Genomic DNA, 10931 nt, shown 5'->3' with positions numbered 1-10931 from the left:
TAGTAGCTGAATCAGGATCCCCTCTCCAACAGGTTCCAAATCAATCCTTTAGGCAGCATAGCAACTCATCAGAATTCTCCAAGCGTTAGAGTGAAGTTAAGTCGGTGCCAATTTCAAGTAGTCGGAACGTCATCCACTGAACGATAGAAAGTGAGACATAACCCATGAGAAAGGGCATAGGTCCTGAAGGCCACTTTCTCAGTGAAGCCCTCAAAGTCGAAGGCCTCATGGGGTGGAACCTCAAGAACAATCGAATCAGGGATTCCATACAAGTCCCTCAACTTCCTAAGGTTGACTGTCATGAGGATAGGCGACCAATCGTAACCTTTGTAATAGGGCACATTGCGGGCAGAGGAGGACTCTGGTGCTGACAAGGACCCCTTTGGAAGGGGAGGAGGAGATCCACGAGTAGAAATTCAAGAAGTGTTCTGGCAAGCCATTGACTCAAACGAGTAATATGAGAGAGGAGAAGTTAGGGTTTCGACAGAAAACATAGAGAATGAATAAGATGAGTAAGTGGAAGTGAAAGAGGCAACAAGATGGAGGAAAAGGTTATTTATGTAAGAAGACATGACGGTTGAGATACCCCAAGGAGAATGCGAGCAGTCTGATAGTGTGGTTGCTACAGACAGATCCCATGATCTGGTGACGTGACTAGGTGTAGACGCAGAGCCATTACAACCTCATTTGGCACGAGAGCACGAGCAGTGTGACGCCCCCAAATCCCCACACACAGACATGGGGAAATCGAGACGTCCGAATGATGACATCACGGGTCACCACCCTAACGACGTGTGCCAAGTGTGTGTAAAAAGCGACGAATGTGCACGAGGTATACGCAGCGAAAAGCAAAGTCAATAACTAAGTACCAGAATTTTTCTTAATATAATACAAGCTGTTTAAAACATACATAAGTAAAATATTACAAAACGCAAATATAGTTCAAAAGCCAAATACAAAACATAAACCAACTCAGAACTCCGGCGGAGCCGCATCCTCGGGCTCAGCCTCCTCCTCCTCCTCGAACTCTCCACCAAAATCTACGGAACCAAAAATGGTACCGCAAGTAAGTAAAATCTAAATACTACTAGATAAAAACATATTAAACTCAACAATATGCATGCAAGAAAAACCAAAGCACATGTCCCGCAAAACCATAATTTTTACCACGCACGCCAAAAACTCATTTGGCCCACAAAACATATCCTTAAAAACTACGCCTCGCCATTATCCCAGATAATGGCCCAAACCACCATTTTCCCAGAAAATGGATCACAAGCCTCGAAACCAATCCTCACCATTTTTCCAGAAAATGGCCCACTAACCAAACCATTAGAGCACCGTAGGCGGGAATCGCAGGCGGGACTCTGCCACCATCCCTGCTCACTACCGTCCCTACACATGCCTCTGAATCAAGCCAAATAAATCCAGTTATGCATGCACCATGACCTCTCCTAGGGATCATCCGCACACCCTTGCTCTGTGCCACACCGCAGGTAACGACCACGCATGTGACACCTAAACGAGTGATGCCCAGACTCGCACCCCGCGCGTACCTGGCCAGGCCATCCTCTAGTCCCCGCCACTCTAGGGACCACGGAGTCAACACGACAGCGTTACCGTATCGTGCGATCCGGTCGTCGCCCTGCGACAACCCAGGGGATGTCACTTAGTATTATCCACTCTCGAGTGACCAGAGGAGCTCCACCGAGACAATAACCCATCCCGGCTTGGGCTCGTGTTACACGAGCACCCAAAACCCATTTACGCTAATAAAATGGGATTTTCTCGATTAAAACAATATGCACATAAACACAATATGCAACTCACGCCTCATAGCATAAATAATCAAGCAAACACAAACAAGCAAAACCAAGCACTCCGTCCTCAACCCATCCGACCCCCGAACTCCTCGGACTCAGTCTGGAATCAACTAACCAGCAGCAATAATTTATTGTAAGAGTAAAATATATTTAAATCTAAAAGTAGAGTTTGGAAAATACTTACAGCGCTATATGGTATTTTTATAAAACTCGCGGCGTTGCAAAAGGCGGAAGGAAAGCAACGTAACAGTGAAAATTCACTGTGGCCGTGGGTTGTAAAATATCCACTTTTGAACGGGGACAAACCAAGGATTGAGATTGATAGGGAATGATCTAAGGATAATTATGAAGCTATTGGAAGTGGTGGTTGGCCGTGGGTGGCGACGAAAACGGTGGTTGATGGCCGGATTTCCCAAAATGGAAAGCTAGCTCGTGGGAGCTGTTCCGATGGCTATTAGAGGCCGAAAATGGGTGGGTTAGGAAGGCAAGGAATCGGTGATGAAGTGGTGAAGAGGTGGTGGCCGGAGGTGGAGCGACGGCGGCGGATCGGGGCAAAATCCGTGGGGCTTTGTTGGGCGTTTTCCGGTCAAACGGCTGGCCAGATGGGGCTGGGGTTCGGTGGGGTGGTGGCCGGACGGCGGTGGGTCGGGGCTGAGCTGCAACCGGCGTGGGAGAGGAGAGAGAGAGGGTCGATGCACGAGAAAGAGAAAAGGAAGAAGAAAAAGAAAAGAAAGAAAAAAGAAAAAGAAAAAGAAAAAGAAAGGAAAAAGAAAAGAGAAAAAGAGAAAAAGGAAAAAGGGAAAAAAAGAGATGTAGGAAGAAATGAGGTTCAATCCTCACTCCGGACAACAAAACAAATCCGCCGAGAACGAGATTAAAAACTGTAAAATAAATAAATAAATGAAACACAACATCCAACAAATAAAAACTAAATTTAAAATGCAAAAACTTAAAATAAATAAAGTAATATATTAATTAAATTAAAAACAGCCCTTCAGTAAAAATACACCCAAAAGCGGGTCATCACAAGCAGCCAATAAAAACCAATGATGTGATGGATAAAAATTGTTCATAATTATTAAATTCCTGCCACGCTAGAATTTGTAGGATAACTGGAAAGACTCTTTTATCTTCACCATACAGGCCCAACAATACATAGTAAGGCCCACATGAGAGGCCCAACGAGTTAAGAGGATGAGGGAGTATCACAGAAATCGTACCACCTAATGGGATTAATATGGTAACTGTCACCAATTAAAGATACTCACCTTGAGAAAATAGAGAGATATTTATGATATTTTCTACGATATGGTAATCCCTTCTTTTTTCAAATATCTCGGGGAATGCGATAATCAAATCACTAAGATTTAGAGAAATGATTGAATTATCCTTATCAATAAGAATTCACATCTATATAAAGAGCTAGTGTTAGTATCCAAGGTAACTTTTTAATTCCTCATTGTAAGGCAATACATATATATTTCTAACTTAGGCATTGGAGGTGCACCAGGCACACCCTCCCCCCCCCCTCTTTTTGTCATTGGTTAGCAGTCGAGATCAGCTGGCGATAAAACAAGTTTTTTTTCTTTTCCTTTTTTTCTTTTTTTGAGGGAAACATACTTCATTCATTCATAAGAAAAAAGTTACATCCTTGACCTGGTACATATAGGAAAATTTCCAGATCACAAGCCAATCACTGTGTTTGAAACTCCACCAGTACACAAATTCCTTTGTGGCTGGTATTATCTTAATTAGTGCTATAACTCTCTACAAACAAATTGTCTAAGTGACAGCACTCTGCCTAAAACAAAGACTCATATCCCACCCTCCAAATGAGCAAAGGACTTAAACTTTATGGACAAAAAGTCCAAGAGAATCTTTTTTTATTTTTTAACTAAACAAAAGGAAATAACAATAAAACAGAAAGATAAATGTGAAAAAGATGAATTACAGTTAAGATATACTCCGGTAGACTTCGAAATCAGCCATAAAAGTTAGATCTAAACAATCTAATGGCTAGAGGAGCTGCCGAAATGGGAGATTTGGTGATCCGCTACTATCTTCCCAACAATTAGTCTAGGAAGCCTTTGATGAACTTGAAGACTGTAGATCCACATCTTTTCAGCCTTGAATGAAACAAAATAAATTAAGAAATGAAGATAAAGGTAGGAAGGAGAGGGAGAAGAGGAGGGATGGAGGGGGAATAGGAGGGAATGAGAGGGAGAAATGAAGAGAAAAGGCCCCCACCCTGCTACCCCCCCCCCCCCCCCCCCCCCCGCGAACGGGGTTCGCCCCGCCTCCGCTTGGCGGGGCGAGCAACACTGCCCCGCATCTAGTCCCCTTAGCGGGTTAGCGGGGGCAGGGGGTGGGGAGGGCCTAACCCCACCCCGACCCCCTATATATATTAAATATATATAAACATAAATATTTATATATATATATAGATACAAAAACATAAATATATGTTTATATATATAAATATAAATATATTTTTATATTTTACAAATTGTGTATATATAAATATATAGTACAATTTGTTAGACTTGTTTACAAACTATGCATTAGCAAATTTAAAAAATATATGGTTTAAAACTACTACACTACAACTTACATAAAATATGCACTAGCAAATTTAAAAGTTACATAATATTTAAATTATAGTCATATTTACAAAATTTAAATTTACAATTTGGATCTAAAAATATATTTTTGATCATTTTTTAATTTAGAAATAATTTTTAAATATAATAAAATATAGTTTATATTTAAAATGAAAATAAAGCGGGACGAGACTGTGCGGGTATCCACTCTACACTCCGCCTAAGGGGGCTGGGGGCGGATGGGAAAACTCCACCCCCACACCATACGGTACGGGTAGCATCTATATGAAGGAGAAAGGAGGAGGAGGGGGTCCTCCATTGATTTGGAGGATTTTTGAGAAAGAGTTTGGGAGGGAGGAGAGGGTTGATCACTTTGAGGTCGGCAGATAAACATGTTTAAAACACGTTTAAAACAACAATTACATCATAAATCCTTAAATCAACCATCTAACAACTAACTTATTATTTTCTTGATACTTTATCAGCGCAAAAAAAACAAAAAAACAAAAAAAAGAAACGAAAAAACAAAAAAAATCAATACCAGACCATTACTCTAGCCAATCACTTTTTTTTTTCTTTTTTTTTCGTCCTTTCATTTTATACTTTCATTGCATTGATACGGTTTTGTAATGAAATTAATATCGAGACTCGCCACCGCTCAACCTTTTTCAAAATTGCTCTTTAATCTTTATTCTCTGCGATCTTTTATTAAGGCAAATTTGCATTATTGTGGACATCTTTTCACTCGCTATGTCACCGTCGCAATGAACGACTCTGCTTTTGCTACGACGCTCATTAATAAGGTTTCGATCCCTCTTCTTTGACCTTCTTTGTAGCTATGCAATTGGTTGCTAGGAAAACGAAGGAAAATATACGAACGTAAATGCTTTTTCGGTCTTGGCAGGAATTATGGTTGGGATATTTGTAGTGGGTTTAACTTTGTCTTGAGCTGCTGATTTCTGTGCAATTAATTGCGCATTTTTTCTGGGATTTCTGAATTAATTCTTTTAACCTCTGTTTGGAGGCTGAGAAACCTGAGGGAAAGGAATTGAAAAGGAGAATAATGGTTTAATTGTATGCTTTATACTGTTTTGATGAGTAAAGATTAAAATATATATATATATATATATATATATATATATATATATATATATCTCAGAAAAAACCAAGACTTTTTGCTCAGGTACAGTGGGTTCTTGCTTTTTGTAATGGTCCATTGTGCTATTGTGCTCAATAAGGGGTTTCGTTCAGGAACTATTCGTGATAAAATTTTCACCCTCTACATGTCAAACCAAAATCTTGTAAATAAACATAAAAAACTCCATAATTACAATAAAAAGCCTGAATTGAAAGTTCTTATTATATGCTGATAATGGTTGTGGTTCGTGTATTTGTGTATGTGTGGTGTGAGAGCTGCTCAGAAGATGGATTGTATGCTTTATATTGTTTATTGTTGCAAATACCTCGAAGAAACAGCAATCAGAAGGGAAGTAACTATCGAGTAGGCTTCTTATAATTGCTCACTTCTCTGTACACTATGTTTGGTAGCTCTGCTTACCAAAACTTTATTCATGTATTAAAAATTCGAACTCGACAAATCATATGAATCTTGAGAAATCTGAAGTCTGATTCAATACTTGCATGATGTAATCTGTTAATGATAAACGGAAAATATATGATGCCAAGTTCTCATGATTACGTGTTTTCAGAAATGAACTTTTATGACAAATGTAGGACTTTTCTATTAGTTTGTTATAGAATGATTTGTTTTATTTCTATGCATTTTCTACCCATTATGTAGCCAAACGAACTGCCATATCTGTGAATTATTTCGTGCTGTACTTGATTTTTCCAGAGTCGGGAAACTTCTTTGTGACTTTTTTTCTTTTTTCTCAGGAGTAAATGTACGCCATCCACCTCATGATGGAGGTGTTGAAAATTGCAGTAATCTTTTTAGGAGTTTTTGTTGTCGCAATTGCACTTTCATATGGAGTATCTGTGTCATGTATGATGGTGTATGATGAAGGTGGTGTTTCTGCCGTGTTAGAGTCTCCCGAATGTTCTGGGTGGGTTCTCTCTTCTGGATACCCTCGAAATCAGACTTTGAACTGCCAGGCTGCCACATTTCAGGGACGTAGAGAATACCAAGAGGATCGTTTATTATGTGACCTTCATATGAAAATACCGCTTCTCGGTACTCTCTCTCTCTCTCTCTCTCTCTATAAGTAAACGTAAGACTTTATTGATAGTAAAAGGCATAGCTCAAGTACATAGGAAGTATACACAGAATACACCTAATAACCACCAACCACTAGAGATGGATACAAGCAAATTATGGAAGCTGTCCTCATTACAAACAAGGACAGTAGCCCAGGAAAATACTGTGGCAAAAAGAAATCTTGGGAGGGGAGTGCTAGTTGAGAACTGGTATTGTGGATTTTACTGATAGAGCAAGTACTATAATAGAGGAAGAACTCTCTCTCTCTCTCTCTCTCTCTCTCTCTCTCTCTTAAATTTCCTTATTTTAGGACTGGCATTGTGGATTTTGCTTACAAATCTTAAATGTGCAACATGAAATTGTATTATCTACTGGAGTGTGGGGAAAGATTTTATATAATAAAGAAATAGTGAAAATTTTATATAATAAATGCAATAGTGAGTTTCCTAAATTTTCATTTACTGTTACTTTGTTTATCTAAGATTTCATTTCTTCAAGAAACTCTGTTGTAGGTGGCAGGTGCACTAATTTTCAAACTATCAAAAAAAAAATCTGATAGTTATGATGATGCAATATACGGCTGAGGCTTGACTTGGATGCAGGAAAAACTGGGCTTGAGGAATTTACAATTGGTCTTGTGGCAGTATTTGATGGTCATGGCGGTAATGAAGCTAGTGAGATGGCTTCTAAACTTCTATTGGATTACTTTTACATGCATGCTGTGTTCAACTCATACAAGCTAATGACACGGTACAGGGGAGTTCTACCTGTAACTGAGGATGATGTTATGCATTTGGAAATACTAAGAGAAGCATTATTGAACACAATCCATGAAGTCGATTTTAAATTTTCTCGGGCAAGTAAAAATTAACTACTTTTAGTTCTGTGTTCTTTAAACTAGTTTTCTTCTTGTAGTAATCTATTTTCCATTGTATACATTCAGGAAGCTTTTGAAAAGAAGCTTTTCTCAGGATCCACAGCTACTGTAGCTCTTCTTGTTGATGAGAAGATTTTAATTGCCAATGTTGGTGACTCAAAGGCCGTTCTATGCACAGAGATGATTCAGTCTGGTCAGCAATCTAGTTCCTGATATATATATTTTTTTTAATAATATGAATCCTATTATTAGGAGCATTCAAAAGATAAATGACCCAAATTAGTGAGGATTAAGTTTTAGATGACTTGGGTTTAGTTGTATCCATTAGATATGTGCTAAAATAATAAAGAATGCTTGTTGTTTGATGCTTCTACATGAATTATGACTTCATTAAGCAGTTGTTTGTATGTTAAAACATATGAATGCATGAATTTTACCACTAACTTTACTGTGCTTTACCTAGTAGCTGATTTTCTGCGTGTTTAAATGAAAATGACAGGTAATTTGACAGCCAGTCTTTCAGCTATTGAACTGACAGAAGATCATCATCCAGATAGACATGATGAACGAGCTCGAATTCAAGCAGCTGGTGGTTCGATTATTGGGTTGGGTGTTCCTCGTGTCAATGGTATACTCGCTATGTCCCGATCCATTGGTGATGTGTATCTAAAGAGGTGAGTTTTGAAATCTCAAATGACAGCTGAATTTTCCTCTACTCGCTCTCTAGTCAATCTTTTGTTCATTGATCCATTTTGCTTTCCAGCATGAATATGTATGACCAAAATAGAAGAAGTCCCAACTTCTACAATGTTTAGAGCTCGCCGTAAATTATGGAATATATGTTTACATGTTACGTTTTAGCCATTATCGTCCAATTATTTATGAGAGCTTCTTTCTCTCGCTTTATCTTTTTTTGTTTGGGTGATCAGATATGGTGTTACAGCTGTGCCTGAGGTGACCGGCTGGCAACCTCTAAATGTCAATAATAGATATTTGGTGGTATCATCTGATGGAACTTTTGAAAGCTTAACACCGGGAGAACTATGTGATCTTATACATGATTCAGGTTCTTGCTTGGCTTCATCCTCATTGGCCGAATGCATAGTCGAGAAAGCATTCGAGAAAGGTAGCATGGATAACTTGGCAGTTATTGTAGTTCCACTATTTTGAATCTTTGATTTTCTATGAACCTTTAGGGGAGAAAGATATGAGAATTCGATTAGCTACATCTTAGCTAAAATGGATTTGAGCTATACTGTGTCAGGAAATATATATTGGACACAATGGCTTAGCTAAACATTATAATGACATTATTTTTTCTCTCTTAGTTGCATCTCTCTCATGTCTCTTTTTGTTCCTTGCATAGCTGAACGGTGAACCTATTTCTTCTCTACTCACTCAGCTCTCTCCCCCTTTTGCCACACAACCAACCACGGCACCATCTTAACTGACAACGACACCTCTCCTTCGCTATCTCCTCTTCTTCTGCGCTCTAGTTGAGACATTCTGCACTTGAATTACCTATAAAAATACGAGCAAATACAAATAAAAATTCTCCATTCACAAGGATACTCAAAACTTAAAATGGATTAATCATTCGACCAAGAAGAGAGTTTAAGATTGACTTCTGCCACAAATTATGACATTTAGAATTCAGAGTCTTCCTCTCCAAGGCAATTTCTCAGTAATCAAACAGACATAAATATAAAGGATAGATTTTTTTTTTTATTTTTTTTTAAATGAACTCAAAGCCCCAACTTATGGAGATATTGTAGTAGGCCAATGGGGATGCAAAGCCAGCAAAAAGTGGAATGTTGAGGAAAACTAGAAAAGGGCCTGAAGCATCATCTACTCGATGCAAAATGGAGGGGCTGGTGGATCAAAATAATATGTATAGTTTTTTTAAAGTATATTTTTATATATTATTTTATACAGTAGCTGTATATGTTATGTATATTTCTTCATTTCCTTTTCTATTTTTCCTTTTATTTGGAGTTTGGGTGATATTGTATTTTTTTCATTTATTCTTCTCTATTTTTTATTTTTAATTTTATTATGATGATTGCTAACCTTCATGAATGGATATGGATAATTTTTATGTATATATTTTCCTTTCCTTTTTATTTTCTTTATTTTATTTGGAGTTTGGATTATATTCAAAACTTTAGTTATTTTGAGTTTTTTTTTTTTTTTTTTTTTTTTTGTATGTTGGGCTGAAATAAACAAGAAAATATAAGTTGGGCTTTTAACAAAAAGTTGCCCATTTGCACTTGCTGCTTGGACCAAAATAGATTAACCAGACCAATAACTAACGGTATGGTCCGATCTATAGGTACCATAAGTTTGATCTCAAGGTGGAAAATGGATGAATTGAATGTTTTGATTCAATCTAAAAATCCTCATTTGGACTTACTAGACTGGACTGATTACATCCTTAATCGAATGGTAGTAGTTAGATAAAGAATGGGAAGGGAAAAAAGAAAAAAAACATATAGACATCTTGGTGGGAGTGGAGAGAATGGGAGGAAGGGAGACTCCACCCTCTCAAAAACATAAAAAGAGGGGATTTGTTGGTTATTGGCTTAAAGAGGAGAAATAGGGTTCTCTCTCTTTGCACGATGAAAGTTACCGATTTCAACAAGAATAGGTTTTTGGATTAATTAGGTGTAGGGTGAAATCACATCCCAACAGAATAAACTAATGGGAGGAGATATATTTACTTATTTATATCCTTAATTAGGGGTGTAAAATTTTCAATTCAGATTGGAAAAATCGACGAAACTGAATGGTTCGGTCTAAACCAGACCAGGATGAAAACTTGTTTGGTCAGTTTCAGTCCTCCATTTGTGGGACCGAATAAGTTTTAGTCCAATGTTTTTTCATCCCAAATCGGACCGGTCCTACCGAACTACAAATATACATTTTAAAATATTTTTTTTTATGAATTATATATATTATTTTATATAGTAGTTATATAATTGAATTACGTAATTTGTATCTAATCTATGACTATTGACAATATAAAATGTTAAACATATAATTATTGATTAACTAATATTAATTAACTAATATATAATCATCAATTTTGATAATTTGAACAACTTTTTTTAGGCTATTTTAAAGGAAAAAATGTGCAAATGAAGTTAAATAATTGTGTTATTCAAAATTATAAATATTGTGAGGTTTTTTTTTTTTTATATATATATTAATGGGCCAAAAATGCACATTGCGGACTTTTTTGCATACTTAAAAAATAATTGACTTTTTTGTATGATTGGGCCCCATTTTAAATTGGCCCGGACTAATATAGACTGATCGATCAGACTGATAGCTAACTGTTCAGTCTAGCCCGGTCTACTAGGGGTGATCTGTTTGGTTCGGTCCAGAAAAATAATGGACCATATCTCCCCTAG

At 37.5% G+C, this 10931-nt stretch overlaps 1 protein-coding gene across 1 annotated transcript; it reads left to right on the top strand.

The window, feature by feature from the left end:
* Positions 1-5028: 5028 nt before the first annotated feature.
* LOC122314755 (probable protein phosphatase 2C 51) lies at positions 5029-8845 on the top strand. The gene is made up of 6 exons (XM_043130327.1): positions 5029-5226; positions 6320-6617; positions 7244-7497; positions 7585-7711; positions 8018-8192; positions 8448-8845. The coding sequence occupies exons 2-6, from the start codon at positions 6326-6328 to the stop codon at positions 8686-8688; spliced, it is 1089 nt and encodes a 362-aa protein (XP_042986261.1). The 5' UTR covers positions 5029-5226; positions 6320-6325; the 3' UTR covers positions 8689-8845.
* The last annotated feature ends 2086 nt before the right edge of the window (positions 8846-10931 follow it).

This window comes from Carya illinoinensis, chromosome 7, assembly GCF_018687715.1.
Source record: "Carya illinoinensis cultivar Pawnee chromosome 7, C.illinoinensisPawnee_v1, whole genome shotgun sequence".
Lineage (NCBI taxonomy): Eukaryota > Viridiplantae > Streptophyta > Magnoliopsida > Fagales > Juglandaceae > Carya > Carya illinoinensis.
This window is presented reverse-complemented; position numbering and strand designations above follow the sequence as displayed.

Excerpts from the sequence above, each read along its gene's own strand:
- LOC122314755 (XM_043130327.1), top strand. The coding sequence starts at position 6,326 with ATGTACGCCATCCACCTCATGATGGAGGTGTTGAAAATTGCAGTAATC. Across the intron at positions 6,618-7,243 it reads TATGAAAATACCGCTTCTCG|GAAAAACTGGGCTTGAGGAA; the intron begins GTACTCTCTCTC and ends ACTTGGATGCAG. Across the intron at positions 7,498-7,584 it reads TCGATTTTAAATTTTCTCGG|GAAGCTTTTGAAAAGAAGCT; the intron begins GCAAGTAAAAAT and ends GTATACATTCAG.